Source organism: Anomaloglossus baeobatrachus, chromosome 3 (genome assembly GCF_048569485.1).
Source record: "Anomaloglossus baeobatrachus isolate aAnoBae1 chromosome 3, aAnoBae1.hap1, whole genome shotgun sequence".
Lineage (NCBI taxonomy): Eukaryota > Metazoa > Chordata > Amphibia > Anura > Aromobatidae > Anomaloglossus > Anomaloglossus baeobatrachus.
This window is the reverse complement of record NC_134355.1, coordinates 704,846,871-704,864,096: the sequence shown is the minus strand read 5'-3', so window position 1 is coordinate 704,864,096 and position 17,226 is coordinate 704,846,871. Positions and strand designations below refer to the sequence as shown.

Below are 17,226 nucleotides of genomic sequence, written 5' to 3'. Positions count from 1 at the left end.
AGATATATATATGTGTGTGTGTGTGTGTGTGTGTATTAGTAAGAAACAAAAGCATTCATAAATATGTGTGTTAGTCTTTATCAACTAAACTACGTACCCGAGTCTATGGAATGGCTGAATTAAGTATTTTTGGTTACTCAATTCTTACCCTCAACAGTCCCCCCTAAAGACTTATTTCTGCCATTTTTGAATACTAAGGGTACTGTGTTCCCTTAGGAAGAGAGGAAGAAAGATCTGTTGGGAAATCCTGCCTGACTGAACGTTGAGGCATGGGTGGAGAGGGGAAAGGGGTTTTCTTCACCGGTTTGAGACCAAGGACTCCTAGGGGAGTCCTCACTCTTTGTAGTTAGACTTTCCCATGTCTCAAGGTTCTCTAAGTCCTCTCTTCTAACTGTTTTGGCAATGGTAGCCTGAGACTGTACAGGTCTTTTGAAAAGGATAAATACAAGCAAGACTCTCAGTGCAGCTCCGGTGGATCAACCCTTCTGCAATGCGAGACGTGAATCCATGTTGTCTTGCCTTCAAGCTTCATCAAAGTTTCTGTGGTTGGGAGAAGCTGGATCGGCTCATCTAGTCTTGACTCATGGCTTTTTCGCTTGTCCTTTTAGGATCAATCAGTCTCCTGACTGAAAACCATATGCTACTAGCTCTGATTTAAAATCTGGAATTGGAGAATACACCTCTTTATCACACTATATAATCAATCATATAAAAAGTGTGCATGTCTGTGCTAAACCAAAAAATATCATACATAAAGACCTGTTTATTACGAAAAGAAAACAAAACATACATTTGGTTCACAATTTGCCAGTTTCCACCTTTCTATAAAATATACACATTTTTTGTAAACCCATTTTTTTACATACCACCCCCGTCATGTGTTTTTCAGCAATAACGTCGTTTTCTGCACTGGAATGCCTCTGACCAAACCTGGAGAGAAATTTACACAACACGCACAAACTTGCATAAAACCTGCACATAATATACATCTATAATCAGTCTGCAGTCTGTGAAATGGGTAGAGCAGGTGCAGGGTGTTTCTGTGGACTCTTTACAGTTTTCTCACATTGTTTTAGGCACGTGTCTTACAAGACTGGGTGAGTCTGCCCACCTGGTACTGAACCGTGGTGTCACCAAAGCACACACTGATAACTGTCTTTCACAGATGTTAGTCCATAGGTTACCTGGGCCATCAATGAGAAGAGATCTCATGGCAGAGAAAGCTTACCACCCTTTATCCACAGACCTTCCTCAGTCAGCTGGCTCCCTGCGTCTCACACTCCATTCCTTGTTGAATCGCTTGTTCCTGTAGAGATTTAAGAACACAAGGAGTGACATGCCACAGACGTGACCGGTGCCACCAAGGTATGGTACTGGTCTGTATTGGTAAAGGACTCTCAACTCTAGGCCCGTTCACTGCTTCTTTGTTAACTTCACCTGTGTGCGGATCTCCTCTGGCTCCATCACCGTCAGCTCAGGTCTAGACTTTATCTTCAGCAAACCTAGCTCATTTGACAACAGGAAAGATCTACAACCTACATACACATTTAACCATCTTACCCACTTCTGTTTTACCCATCCAGAGAGGGCATCAATACACCACTGCCTCCTTTACTGATAGGAGGGGAGGGAGTGGTTCAAATTTTGATTACCTCATGTTGTGTAAATTGTTGCATATCCAGTATAGAATTGACCAACATCTAGTTCCATCTATGAAAACAAAAACTAAAATTATGCATTAGATCATTCTTATAACTTTAACTCTGACAATGCCCCATGTTAAATAGGCGCCAGCTGTTGAGGTGAGACTACAAAGGGTCTCTTAAGGTCTGACTGCTGTTTTCAGATTATCTGGGATGTCGTGTATGCACTTGAGAAGAAAATAACGGACTACAAATCAGTTATGGCTTTCTCTCACGACAGGCGCTGGAGATTCTCTCAGTTTATTGTTCACAGTAACTTTTATAGTTTTAGAAAAGGAAAGGACGTAAGCAGGATATAGTCCAATCAAATATCGTAGGCTGGACTGGGGACATATTGCAATTTGCATAGTCTCTGCTGGATTGGTCAGTCCATATGTTGAGAATTCTTCTGTTTTCTATATTCTTGGGTGTTGTCCAGGAAGCAGGAGCCATCTTTAAAGTTACATATGCTAGTTTATTGTATTAAGGAAAATCATTGAATATATATGTATTAATAAGAAACAAAAGCATTCATAAATATGTGTGTTAGTCTATATCAACTAAACTACGTACCCTCGTCTATGAAATGGCTGAATTAAGTATTTTAGGTTACTTAATTCTTAACCCTAACAACATCACCCCATCATGCTGCCTGCGCCGACTTGTTTTATTCCCATAATACATCCCAGTAATCTCTTCTCCAAGAAAGTGACGCACCCGACCCCCCAAGAGATGGAATTTGTGACCCACCAATCCTGGCCACCTTCTTCCATCATTCCATAGCCGAGTTCTGATGCTCATGTGGCCATTCTAAGATGTTATCAGGAATCAGCTCTGGCCAGTCTGCAGATACACTGCCCCATGTACAGCCAGCTGTGATGCTCTGCAGACACCCCAAAAGACTGTCTACCGGGAACAACCCGCTGAATACAAGAAACATTACACAAGCCCTGCTGTATTCCAGGAACACCACACAAGACCTTCTGTGATGATGTGATATTGTGGGTTGTGTATAATTTTGTGTAGGTTCGTATTTTAGGTGTGGTGCCCTGTCCATGCTATGTATTATTTGTCCTGTCTGCAGGTTAATAACCCCCTGCAGTGCTTCTGTCCCTAGAAGTGGGGGAGGGGGCCTGGAATCCACCCAAACTCTCTGCTTACCTGGAGAATTATTCAGTCTGTCTGAGAACTTCAAGAGAGAAGCAGGAAGATTCATCCTCTGGGGAGAAGCTGCGGCTACAGGCACCACCCCAGAGAGAGCTTGAGAAACCACGATTTCCCTGGAAAAGGCATGCTGGAGGATTGTGAGTCATGCCCCGGACATTTATCCCATACTGGACTACTTTACCCTCTACGTGGTGGATTATTTGATTGACCGTGTGATTTTGCTTGGAATAAATATGCTATGGATTGTTCAATCATCTCTCGCTCTGTTGATTGTGTGATATTGGAGAAGGACCCCGTCACACCTTCCGTATACCAGGAACACCCCACAAGACCTTCCGTATGCCAGGAACACCCCATAAGACCCGCTGTATACAATAAACATTACACCAGCGCTGCTGTATACCAGGACCACAAGGCTTTCCGTATACCAGGAATACCCCAGAAGACCTACTGTATACCAGGAACACCCCACAAGACCTGCTGTATACCAGGAACACCCCACAAGACCTTCTGTATACTAGGAGCACCCCAGAAGACCTTCCGTATACCAGAAACACCCCACAAGACCTGCCGTATACTGGGAACACCCCACAAGACCTTCCCCATTTGGGAAACTCCCACAAAACCAGCGGTACACCACATACACCCCACCTTTGTCATTAAGCTACATTCCATTCTAGCACCCAACACATGAACTCTCAGACCTGACTCTTCACTGCTGATATTACATCTCCCCACTCAGCCGAAGCCATTGTCATGTAAATCACTGGTTAGTGGTATTAATGTTATGGCTGGACAGTCACAGATTATTTCACAGTGCCCATAATACCTTTACACTTTTTCCCTCATGGTGGTTCGCACATGCATGTCCAGTAATTCCAGCTCTGCTACAGTCTTTTCACAGGCACCAAGGACCTCTTCCCAGGGTTACCGTTCCAGAATGGCGGCTCAGCTGTGTCCATTGAGTTGGAGCGTCCGGTGTCCCAGCACTGCCATGGCAACTGCTCATCCTCCGACATTCACGTAAAGCTGCAAGCTCGGAAGAAGTTGTACTTTGCATGTGTTGTGTGTTTTATCTTCATGATTGGAGAGGTTACAGGTAACTTCAGGACCTTGTGCGTTGTCTAGACGTAGTGAATGTTTGTTCCCATGATGTCTCTGCCTTTAGGTGGGTATATTGCCCATAGCCTTGCCATAATGACGGATGCCGCCCATCTCCTGACTGACCTGGGGAGTATGTGTGTCAGCCTTTTCTCCCTGTGGATATCCAGCCGACCACCAACAAAGGACATGACGTTTGGCTGGCACCGATCAGGTGGGTCATAGTCTATCACTGGGAACTGATCACATAGCCATGATTAAGACCACCATTGTCTCTATGATGCCAAAGCAGAGTTATCATCAGCCATAATAACACCACTTTCTATCAGATTGACCAGTAGATATTAACATTACCATAACATACAATTTCCAGCTGAGAACGACTCTGCGAGTCCATACAGATGTAACACATGAGATATTGGCCAGTGTTGCAAATATTGGGTGCAGAAGGTCCCATCATTGCAGAGTGAGATGCTCATGAGGTCTGAGGTATATCAATGTGCAGGAAACATCTGGAAGGTTCTGATGACCTTACACATCAGGGTCAGGGTAGACATACTGGCCTCAGAGTGGAGCCTGTAGACCACCACTTTCTCTGTAGAGAACAGTGAGCGTCTAAAGGGGGCTTTACACACTGCGATATCGCTAACAATATATCGTCGGGGTCAGGGTGTTTGTGACGCACATCCAGCGTCGTTAGCGGTACCGATATCGCAGTGTGTAAAGCACCCTTAAGGCGCAGCTCATCTGTACTATGGTCGATGCCAGGCTTTACTTATATCATGTCAACTTGGAGTAAAGTGAAACCCTTGGATCAGTGATGAGATTTCCACCATAGATGCTACATTTCTTGTGAGGACCTGTTCCCTATAATGACTTACTCCTTCACCACAGTCATCAGTTCTCACCCAAACTTTGTTTCGTTAATCTTAGTAATTTTAAGAAATTTTAAGAGTAGAAAACAAAGTGACTTCTACGCATGGTCCATCTTCTCAGTACAAGTATTTGTGAAGTGTAAAAGAAATAATACAAGGTGTCAGAGGGAAAATTGTATAATCTATAAGACATATCGGGATATGGGTATATACGCTCTTATTTTGCAGTTCTTGACAAATTGGTGGCAGAGGTGGGATATCTGCGTGATCTTCCGGGCCGTCTCCGGGTGGTGGGATTATAGAGTATTAGTGATCTGGCTTGAGCAATTATTCCTGTCTCTAAAAACTTGCACAGTCTCTTCGAGAGTTCAGTGTTTAGGTATACCTGGGACATTACTGTACGTGTAGCAGTTATTTTTGCTCTTTTATTTGGCGAGTGTTTACTAAGATGGCAGTAGCTCATAAGAAGCCTGAGAAAGCGGTGTTGATTGTGTGAAAAGCAAGGTCTTGATGGGTCAGACAAGACCAAAGAGATATTGATCCATGCCTTGGTGGACGATGATGCCAGGAGAATGTGGCACTAGACACTGGGACCAGTGGAGCACCTACATGGCCAGTTGTGGATGCGTTTCCAGAACTGTCTGAAACTTCTAGAGTGGAATGAACGTCTGCTGCACCCCGACAAAGAGGGGAGCGGCGACAGCACCCAGGACGGTGAGAACCCCTGCATCACACATACAGTGCTGTAAACATGTCTCCAGGAGAGGAGAGCAATGTGACTAGCTGCAGCCCATCAATTGCTATGGCTCAAGCAATGCCATTAACAATGCCTTACTACTTTGGGGCACCCCGGCTCCCCAGCTATAGAGGAGAACCCCACACATTAACCCACTTTAAAGAGAAAATGCAGGCAATATTCAGATTGTACCCAGTGAGCTCAGAACAAAAGGTTGAGGAGTTACTGATAGGTCAGCTAGGGGGCGCTGCACTAAGGGAAGGTAAATCCTGGCCTTGTAGTGTAGAGTAGACTGCTGAACAAATACCGGACAGGTTAAGAGTTCTATCTGAGACAAGAACCTGGCAGAGTTAAAGATGCGGTTCTTTGGAAAAAGCAGCAGTCCCATGAATCTTTAAGAGACTTTCCTTACTTTGCAGGCAGCTTGGCGTATCCTTAAGCGGCTGATCCCTCTGAAGCTATTAATTCTGACCAAATTTTAGAAGCACAATTTATTGAGGTGTAATGTCTGACCCTACCAAGTTACAGATGAGAATGCTGCACTACAACATCCTGATAGTGATAGATTGGATTTTAAAGAGACTGCCAAAAAAGTATTAAGTCCAAAGGATGCATATAAAGGTGTGAATGACCAAGAACAAGCTGTACCTGCCTGTGCCAAACCTGTCGTTGTTCAGTGCTCTCCCCAGCAGGAGCAAGACCCTACTGAAGAGCTTTGTGGTCAAGTTGCAAAACTAACCAAAAGTCTCGCAATTGTAGCGCCCCTGACTATATCAGGGTGCTACAGGGAACTGCGTCCTGTACTCCAGGGTGCAGGACCTACCCCCATGGTTACAGGTTCCCATCAACAGTGTCACTGACATCCGCACTACAAATCCCAATTCACACCTCACACCAGGGCTGGACAGACACACCAGTGGGTTGGTCAAGTTGGAGCAGGTCCGCCCACCTAGGGGTCAGGCAGACTGGTGGGAGGGGAGACAAGGAGAACAGAGATAGCCCTCAGAGAGTGAGGAGCAGGGAGTTGGAGCTCCCAGGGAAGCGACAGGTTGGGTCGCAAACGGTGGTCCGGGACCACAGGAGTCGGGGACCTGTATTAGGAACAGTGGACAGAAGTGTAACAGACACAGTCTAGGAGGACAGTTGGCACTAGAAAGCCCAGCCACCATATCGGTTCCGAGCACGGCGGGGTACAGGACCCTAGATCAGGGAGTAGCTTCAAGCAACCTGATACTTAACCTGTGGAGGATAGTCTTTTTATGAACTTTCCCCAAGAGCTCAGAGATTGGAGGCATGAGCACAATGTGGGGGATAGGGTTCTCCAAAATACACAACCCACTGAAATCCCAAGTGCCAGCCACCAAAAGCACAGCTGCCATACACACGGGTAGCGGGGACCCGAAAGCGTCAAGCCGAGGGGCCACAACTGTTAAACAATTTGTTCACGGAGGCAGGGCTCCGGACTTACCAAGTGACACTGGTGGGAGCGGGACCTGGATGGGCTCCCCACATAGAGATTGTGGGGCCTAGAGAATTTGGTTTACCATCTGTGTGAGTGTCTGCTTATTCCACCCAATCCAGCACCACAACTACCGCAGTGAGTAATCTGGCTCCTGAACCCTGCTTCCCAAGGCCAAGCCACCTGTTCACCAAATCCCCACTATCCGGGGCCTTCCCTACCTGCGGAGGGACTGACACCTGGCTGCCCCACACCATCTGCCCCGGTACTCCCATCGGCAGTACTCCCCTTTACCACAACCCGCATGTGGCGTCACGAACATTCACCTGTAAATATTCCCTTACATGTGAAGTAGCCGCAAGCCCCCGGGTCCGGAGACCCTCGAGCCACAGCAACCCTGGAACCGAGCAGTTCGACTGCTGCTGGGGTGGCACAGCACCAACCCAGTCAAGAGGACCATCCTTTCTTTATCCGTAAGTTACCACTGAACAGTCCCTGGGACACCTACTACCAGACAGGTAGGAGACCTACTGACAGATTTCATTCCCTAGGTCAGCCGATTTGCCGCAGATGCAATCGTAGTGGCCATAGAAAGAGAATGCCAGCCTTTAATCTGGAATTTCCTGAGGCAAAGGACCAACCCTCAGGCGAAAAATGCAAAGGTCCAGATGATCCTGGCTGGGGCCTAAAATATGTTGGGTACCGCCCCATTATTCCAATCACAATAGATGGAATCCCCTTTCCAGCGCTACTCGACACTGGCTCACAAGTTACCACTGTCCAGCTACCACAATATAAACGATACTGGAAAATAGAACAGCTAGCAAAAATTACCACCGCTGACCCTAACATTATAGCTAATAATTGACAACCTGTTCCTCAGGTGGGCCACTGGGAAGCTACCTTAAAAGTTGGCAGAACTGAGTTACCTCACCAAGGCCTCATCGTTGTAGATACGGGAGAAGACGATTTTCCTCCTGTGGTTCTGGGAATGAACATATTACAAAATTGTTTTGACGAAGTAATTGAAGGCATGACTTATGGGTTTATGCTGCTTCCCCCAAGAAGAAGAGAACTATTCAAAAAACGCTTCGTATACTCATTAGCCATCAGAAAGTCACTAATTCCAGAGGAGAGATAGGCTCTGCCAGGATTATGGACTCAAGGCCTGTGGTTCTCCAACCCCATACAGAAACTGTGGTGTGGTGTAAAACGAAGATGGGTCTACAGGGTCAGAACTATGAAGTCCTGGTCGAACCAGTGGAATATAAAGACGATGCCGTCATCGTAGCTGCAAGAAGTCTGGCTAATGTAACTCACGGTCGAGTACCGGTGCGTCTCATAAATTGCAGTGACCAAGCTGTGACCCTGCACAAATATACTACTGTAGCCAAAGTGAGTGGGCTTAATTATGAAGATATCCTCCAAGTGTCTCAATATTCTACTCAAGTGGAAAATTCTCCAAGTCCAGAAACTAAGGAGGAGTGGTGGCAAGAGCTGGACATTGGTACGGATGAACCCCCCCTCACACAAAAGGATGGAGCACTGAGAGTTGCCAAAGAGTACCAACATACAGTGCCTTGTGAAAGTATTCGCCCCCCTTGAATTTTTCACCCTTTTCCCACATTTCAGGCTTCAAACATAAAGATAAAAATGTTAATGTTCTGGTGAAGAATCAACAACAAGTGACACAATTGTGAAGAGGAAGGAAATTTATTGCTTATTTTAAACTTTTTTAAAAATTAAATAACTGTAAATTGTGGCGTGCAATATTATTCATCCCCTGTAAGTGAATCCTTTGTAGCGCCCCCTTTTGCTGCGATTACAGCTGCAGTCGCTTGGGGGATGTGTCTATCAGTTTTGCACATGGAGAGGTGAAATTCTTGCCCATTCTTCCTTTGTAAACAGCTGGAGCTGAGTGAGGTTGGATGGAGGCGTTTGTGAACAGCAGTTTTCAGCTCTTTCCACAGGTTCTCGATTGGGTTCAGGTCTGGACTGTGACTTGGCCATTCTAACACCTGGATACGGTTATTTGTGATCCATTCCATTGTAGATTTTGCTTTATGTTTGGGTCATTGTCTTGTTGGAAGACAAATCTCCGTCCCAGTCTCAGGTCTTTTGTAGACTCCAACAGGTTTTCTTCAAGAATGGTCCTCTATTTGGCTCCATCCATCTTTCCACCAATTTTAACCATCTTCCCTGTCCCTGCTAAAGAAAAGCAGGCCCAAACCATGATGCTGCCACCACCATGTTTGACAGTGGGGATGGTGTGTTCAGGGTGATGAGCTGTGTTGCTTTTACGCCAAACATATCGTTTGGCATTGTGCCCAAATAGTTCGATTTTGGTGTCATCTGACCAGAGCACCTTCTTCCACATGTTTGGTGTCTCCCAGGTGGCTTGTGGCAAACTTTAAACCACACTTTTTATGGACATCTTTGAGAAATGGCTTTCTTCTTGCCACTCTTCCATAAAGGCCAGATTTGTGCAGTGTAGGACTGATTGTTGTGCTATGGACAGACTCTCCCTCCTCAGCTGTAGATCTCTGCAGATCATCCAGAGGGATCATGGGCCTCTTGGCTGCATCTCTGATCAGTCTTCTCCTTGTGTGAGAGGACAGTTTGGATGGACGGCCGGGTCTTGGTAGATTTGCAGTGGTATGATGCTCCTTCCATTTCAATATGATCGCTTGCACAGGGCTTCTTGGGATGTATAAAGTTTTGGAAATATTTTTGTAACCAAATCCGGCTTTAAACTTCTCCACAACAGTATCCTGGACCTGCCTGTTGTGTTCCTTGGTCTTCATGATGCTCTCTGTGCTTTCCACAGACCCCTGAGACTATCACAGAGCAGGGGCATTATACGGAGACTTGATTACACACAGGGGCTTATATTTATCATCATCAGTCATTTAGGACAACATTGGATCATTCACAGATCCTCAATCAACTTCTGGAGTGAGTTTGCTGCACTGACAGTAAAGGGGATGAATAATATTGCACGCCACAATATTCAGTTATTTATTTTTTATAAAAGTTTAAAATCAGCAATAAACTTCCTTCCTCTTCACAATTGTGTCACTTGTTGTAGATTCTTCACCAGAACATTCACATTTTTATCTTTATGTTTGAAGCCTGAAATGTGGGAAAAGGTTGAAAAATTCAAGGGGGCCGAATACTTTTGCAAGGCACTGTATATTCAGCAAGTCATCTTTTGACTTTGGAAGAGTCAGTACAATCAAACATCTTATCTCCACTGGGTCCCACCCTCCAATCAAAGAGAAGTACCGACCTATACCTCCATCCATGTATCAGCCAGAGAAGAGAATGATGCAAGAAATGAAAGATGCTGATGTGACTAAAGACAGTCCAAGTCCTTGGGCTGCACCAAGTATTCTGATAAAAAAAAAAAGATGGAAGTATTCGGCTATGTGTGGATTATCGCAAGCTCAATAACATTACCCATAAAGATGCATACCCGGTGCCCAGAATAGAAGAATCTTTGACTGCCATGAAATCAGCAGCCTATTTCTCCACCCTAGATCTCACCAGCAGGTACTGGAAAGTACCCTGGCTTCAGAGGACCAAGAGAAGACAGCATACACTTGTTTGAATTCAACTGCATGCCGTTAGGCTTGTGGAATGCCCCTAGAACCTTTCAGAGGCTTATAAAATGCCGCTTGGGTCACAAGAATTTTGAAACTGTGCTGTTGTACTTAGATGATGTAATAATTTATTCCAAAACGTACGAAGAGCGTCTCCAACATCTCACCGAAGTCTTTGAAGTCCTAGCCAAGCATGGCCTGAAAGTCAAACCATCCAAATGCCATCTACTAAAATCCAAGTAAAATCCAGTACCTGGGATACATAGTGCGTAAGGAGTTATTCCAGATCCGGAGAAGACCAGGGCTGTGGAGTCGGTAAGCCAAACCTTCGACTCCGACTCCGACTCCGACTCCTCAAATTCTCTTGCACCGACTCCGACTCCGGCTCCGACTCCGACTCCGGCTCCGACTCCGACTCCTACATATATTGCTTATAGTTAGGTGAAAAATTTATTGTAGTACATGAATATGTGTATGTGAACATCAGACATTTAATAATTTTTATGATACAATAATCAAGATATTTGGATAGAACATAAAATATATTTATTGGAATACAACTTTAGAACACAAAAAACTGTAATAAATTGTAAATATGTAATACACTATGTAATATACAGTAGATTACATATATATCTTGTGTGTGTGTATATACACTGTATATATATATATATATTATATATATTACATATTTACAATTTATTAGTTTTTTTGTGTTCTAAAGTTGTATTCCAATAAATATTTTATGTTCTATCCAAATATCTTGATTATTGTATCATAAAAACAATTAAATGTCTGATGTTCACATTGTACTACAATAAATTTTTCACTTAAATATAAGCATTATACTAAATGTTGTTATTTAGTAAAATATTCAGCACATTCTGCATTGCACTCCTGTCCCCAATTTATTATATATTTTAGGAGTCGGAGTCGGTGCATTTTATACCGACTCCGACTCCGACTCCGACTCCACCAAAATGAGCTCCGACTCCGACTCCACGACTCCGACTCCGACTCCACAGCCCTGGAGAAGACTGCCGTAGTAAAAGACTGACCTATCCCAACCACTATTAGAGAAGTCCACAGATTCCTTGGATTTGCCATGCCAGCTATTATAGGAGATTCATCAAAAACTTTACCCGGATTGCTGCCCCCTTACAAGAGCTCCTAAAAGGACAACCGTGTCAGAAGATGTGCAAGAGCCCCTCCATTCAGTGGACGTCAGAACTAGAACAGTCCTTGCAGGAACTTAAGGTGAAGTTAACTGAAACCCCGGTCCTTGCCTATCCAGACTACAACATCCCCTTCCATCTGTATACAGATGCCAGCCACCTGGGATTAGGTGCAGTGCTAGCCCAGGTCCAAGACAACAAAGAAAGAGTCATCGCCTATGCCAGCAGATCCCTCCGACCAACTGAAAGAAATGATCAGATCTACAGTTCATCTAAGTTGGAATTCCTTGCACTAGTGTGAGCTGTCACAGACAAATTTAAGCACCACTTAGCTTCAACTCCCTTCATTGATTTCACTGACAACAACCCATTGTCCCAGTTACAGTCTGCCAAACTGGGAGCCCTTGAGCAGAGATGGGCCTCCTGCCTGGCCAACTACCAGTTTGTCCTGAAGTACAAAGCAGGTCGATCTAATGCCAATGTTGATGCCCTATCCAGGCTACCCACGACAGAAATACCCCGTTACGACGAGGACGAGTGGAAATGCCTGCCTTTTACTCATATGTCGCCAGACAAAATGTGCAAAAAGTCCCAAAACCTCCTGTTTCTGAGCACAGCTCCAGACACTCCGTGAGCCATAATTGAGCTGAAATTCAAAAGGAAAGCCATACCTTCAGAACTTTATGGAAGTTGCTAGAATCTAGACCACCAAAATTACCGGTGCGCTACAGGCAATCTAATCCAGAACTTTGTCGATTATGGAGACAGAGAAAAAGTCTCCAGCACCACAAAGGAGTGTTAGTACGACGCACTGTGAATCCCCACACTCTTGAGAGGGTCTTCCAAGTAGTTGTACCCAGACAAGATGCCATCTCATTCTAGAGGCCTATCATGACAAGTCCGGACACTTTGGTTGCCAAAAGATTGAAATGACAATCCGAGAACGCTTCTATTGGATAGGAATGCGACAAGACATTGAGAAATGGTGCAGAGAATGTATCACATGTACTCTAACCGAGAAGGTGTGGAACAAAGAGCTCCGCTGCATCCCATTGACACACATCATCCTCGGGAGCTTGTGGCCCTTGATCATGTCAAACTGCAACTTATCCGTACTGGATACCTCTATGCTCTGACCATCGTCGACCATTACACTAAATTTGTGGCCATGCCTGTTAGAAATCTGATTGTTCAAACCACTGCTGAGATGTTTTGGAAACACTTTGAGACCTTATAGATATCCCGAGCAGATTCTGACAGATCAAGGTCCAGCATTTGAGTCGGATTTATTCCAAGAACTGTGTGCTGTCTATGGCTTCAAGAAGCCTCGCACAACCACTTACCATCCCCAATGCAATGGCCTGTGTGAGAGGATGAACAAAACTTTGATTGACAGGATAAAGAATGTTCCATCCCAAGAAAGGAAAGAATGGCCTGAGGTACTGCAAGAGTTAACTTACTTATACAACAATACCATTCACTGCTCCACTGGTTATACTCCATATTACTTGATGTTTGGTCGTCCTGGGAAACTGCCTGCAGACCTTCAAGCTAAATGTTCAAGTAGAAGCTTGCCATAATCCCCTTCCAGAGACAGATTGGGTTGCAGACCACCAAAGATGTCTGAAAGAAGCTAATGAAATCGTGGAAGACCTCATAAAAGCTGTCTGCCAAAGGCAGGAGGATGATTTCAATGCTTCAGCCAAGGCAAAACCATTACCAGTTGGAGACAGAGTGTGTGTTAAAAAGAACCGCCGCTCTCACGAGATGGATGATCAGTGGGAATCCTACCCTTACGTCATGAACAGTATCCCATTCCCAGGGGTGGAAGTGTACAAAATTGACAGAGAGGATACTCCGCAAGAAAAGGTGGTTCATCGAAGCCAGATAAAGGCTTGCATTTCCCAGGAAGTTACAGTGCCTCCAGTTTATACCCCTGTTGCACCAGAGAAGGCATCCAGGGCCTCCACTATCCCACTTGTTTGGCTTCATGCACCCTGTCTTCAGTTTATTATGCCAGCTCTTCCTTCTCCACTAGAGGGTGCTGACATAACTCCTGCAGTAGGTTCTCAGGGGATGCCCTCTACAGTTGAGGAGCCAGGAGCACCATCCATCTATGAAGAAGAGCCAGTACTGTCACCACCATGGGACTCTACTGTCACCACCATGGGACTCTACTGTCACCACCATGGGACTCTACTGTCACCACCATCGGACTCTACTGTCACCACCATGGGACTCTACTGTCACCACCATCGGACTCTACTGTCACCACCATGGGACTCAACTGTCACCACCATGGGACTCTACTGTCACCACCATCGGACTCTACTGTCACCACCATGGGACTCTACTGTCACCACCATCGGACTCTACTGTCACCACCATCGGACTCTACTGTCACCACCATCGGACTCAACTGTCACCACCATCGGACTCTACTGTCACCACCATCGGACTCTACTGTCACCACCATGGGACTCTACTGTCACCACCATCGGACTCTACTGTCACCACCATCGGACTCTACTGTCACCACCATCGAACTCAACTGTCACCACCATGGGACTCTACTGTCACCACCATCGGACTCTACTGTCACCACCATCGGACTCAACTGTCACCACCATGGGACTCTACTGTCACCACCATCGGACTCTACTGTCACCACCATCGGACTCTACTGTCACCACCATGGGACTCTACTGTCACCACCATCGGACTCTACTGTCACCACCATCGGACTCTACTGTCACCACCATGGGACTCTACTGTCACCACCATGGGACTCTACTGTCACCACCATGGGACTCTACTGTCACCACCATCGGACTCTACTGTCACCACCATCGGACTCTACTGTCACCACCATCGGACTCAACTGTGCACCACACATATTTCTGAAGGGATTTGAAAAGACTTGCAGACTGTACCAGTTGCCTGATGATCAGTGGGCCCAATATTTAACCCCAAGCCTTTGAGGCAAAGCTCTGGAAGTGTTCGCCACTCTGCCTCGAGAGCAAGATGGAGACTAAAAGACCATCAAATAGGCCCTGATCTGGAAATACCGGTTGACTCCATATGTGTACCACAAAAAGTTCCAAACCCACCAACGTGGACCACACAATCGCTATGTGGTGGGCAGACTTATAACCAACTAGGAACAGTGGTTCTAGGGCTTATTGGCTGCCACCTTTCAGGAATTGAAGGACCCGATTGTGAGGGACCAATTTCTTCATCTTTGCCCTGTGGAGGTGTGACAGTTCCTGATGGACCAAGAGCCAAAGGAGACAGCTAAAGCACCGCAGATTGCCAATACCTACAAGGCACCGTACAACTGAGATGCAGAAGCTGGCTCTCACCAGCTGGAAAGGGGGTAAGCCAACAACCACCAATGCCCCTGCTAGCTGATCTTTGGGAGGTGTCGCCCCATATTCCAGCACACGGTCTGCATCTGATACCCGCCGATGCTATATCTGTGACCAACCAGGACATGTTAGCCTAGCCTGTCCAAAGAGGCAGAAGTGGAAACCCACATCAGAGGCCCATGGGATTACTACTGTGGTTATTTTTGCGGTTGAGACGGGTGGTCGAGCCCGTGAAAACTTGCAATCAGTTACTATGGGTGACACCATCACTGTGGGGCTCAAGGACTCTGGTGAAGAACAAACTCTCATCTGCCCTGAACTTGTGTTCCCTGGAGAACTTATCCCTGGGAAGACCCTGACTGTCACCGTGATTGTCGGTGTTTGCCGACATGTACAGATAGCCCGGGTTTTCTAATACTGGGGTTTCGGGAGGAGGTTGAGGGAAGAGGGGGTGTCCAAGAACCTCCCCACAAATGTTTTACTGGGGACTGATCTGGGACGGTTGGTCGCATAATACATTCATGACAACCGTCTCCGATCTGGAAGTTCATGTAAGCTAAATGTTGATGATGTGGATATGAATGTCATGCATAATGATACTGTCTTTGATTGTACAAAAGAACTCAGCCATGTCATGCTGGGGCAAGTGATATTCCTGAGGATTTCCTCAAAGGAGCAAGAGTCATCGCTAAAGGCAATGGAGACCGGCACAGGGAGTAGGAGGAAGGTGGTTGTGTGCAGCCTGTCAGTGTCACAATGTGCTGTGACGTGGCCCGTGGTAGCTGCTCCACGAGTAGCACTGATCCTGAGGCATTACGAGAGGAGGGGAAAGCGTTACCCACAGCCTGTCAGGGCAATGGGAAAGTGGCACCCATAACCTGTCTGGATGGTGGAAAAGAGTTATCCATAGCCTGTCAGGGGATGGAGAAGAGGTATCAACAGCCTGTGAGGATGATGTGAAAGCAATACCCACAGCCTGTCATGGTGATGGGAAAGTGGTACCCACAATTTGTCAGGATGATCAAAATGTTTTATCCCTGGAGGATGGCATGGTGCCATGTTACAGAACCCTACAGAATCTCCCCTTCTCTCTTTCTCGTGTTTTCCTTCTTTCTCTTCTCTTTCTCCCTCTTCTTCTCCTTTCATCCCTTGCTTTTCTTTCTTTCCCCTCTTTTCCTTCTCTTGCTTATCTAATTAGTGTACATAGGTTTACTTGTTGAAATATATGGCAAGATTATACAGAAGGATATTGGCATCTACATATTAAATAGAACAAAAGATAAACGATTGATATATACTTGGGATAAGATGTCATTAAGGATGTTATGAAGAATTTTTCTTGTAAGACCTACGATAAAGTTCACTGTAGTATATGCTGTATAAGATTTAAATGCCCAGACCAAACTGCAACTTTTCCATATTCTGTAAAACCGGGCACTACAAAATTATATATATTCATGCTTTGTTATATAATTTTTCTTGAAAACAATAAAGAAATATTAAACGAAAATGTTTTATCCCCATCCTGTCAGAATGGTGAGCAACTGTGTGCCACCGCCTGTCAGAATGGTGAGCAAGTGTGTGCCACCGCCTGTCAGAATGGTGAGCAAGTGTGTGCCACCGCCTGTCAGAATGGTGAGCAACTGTGTGCCACCGCCTGTCAGAATGGTGAGCAAGTGTGTGCCACCGCCTGTCAGAATGGTGAGCAAGTGTGTGCCACCGCCTGTCAGAATGGTGAGCAAGTGTGTGCCACCGCCTGTCAGAATGGTGAGCAACTGTGTGCCACCGCCTGTCAGAATGGTGAGCAAGTGTGTGCCACCGCCTGTCAGAATGGTGAGCAAGTGTGTGCCACCGCCTGTCAGAATGGTGAGCAAGTGTGTGCCACCGCCTGTCAGAATGGTGAGCAAGTGTGTGCCACCGCCTGTCAGGCTGATTGGAAAGAGTTGGTGACAGGCTACATAGCCGGTCACCTGCAGTAGGAGTGCCAAGAACACACAATACACTGCTGTCATGCTAGGTATGGAGAAGTATCATGTGTATGGCAACAGGGAAGGGAGAGAT

The 17,226-nt window shown here is 45.8% G+C and overlaps 1 protein-coding gene across 1 annotated transcript in view; it reads left to right on the top strand.

Annotated features, from left to right (window-relative positions):
* The window catches only part of SLC30A3 (solute carrier family 30 member 3), a 123,321-nt gene that overhangs the window by 90,663 nt on the left and 15,432 nt on the right, over positions 1-17,226 (top strand). The window contains exons 2-3 of the mRNA XM_075341402.1: positions 3,743-3,948; positions 4,018-4,164. Of these exons, the coding sequence (XP_075197517.1) occupies positions 3,743-3,948; positions 4,018-4,164 (353 nt within the window). The remainder of the gene's footprint in view (positions 1-3,742; positions 3,949-4,017; positions 4,165-17,226) is intronic.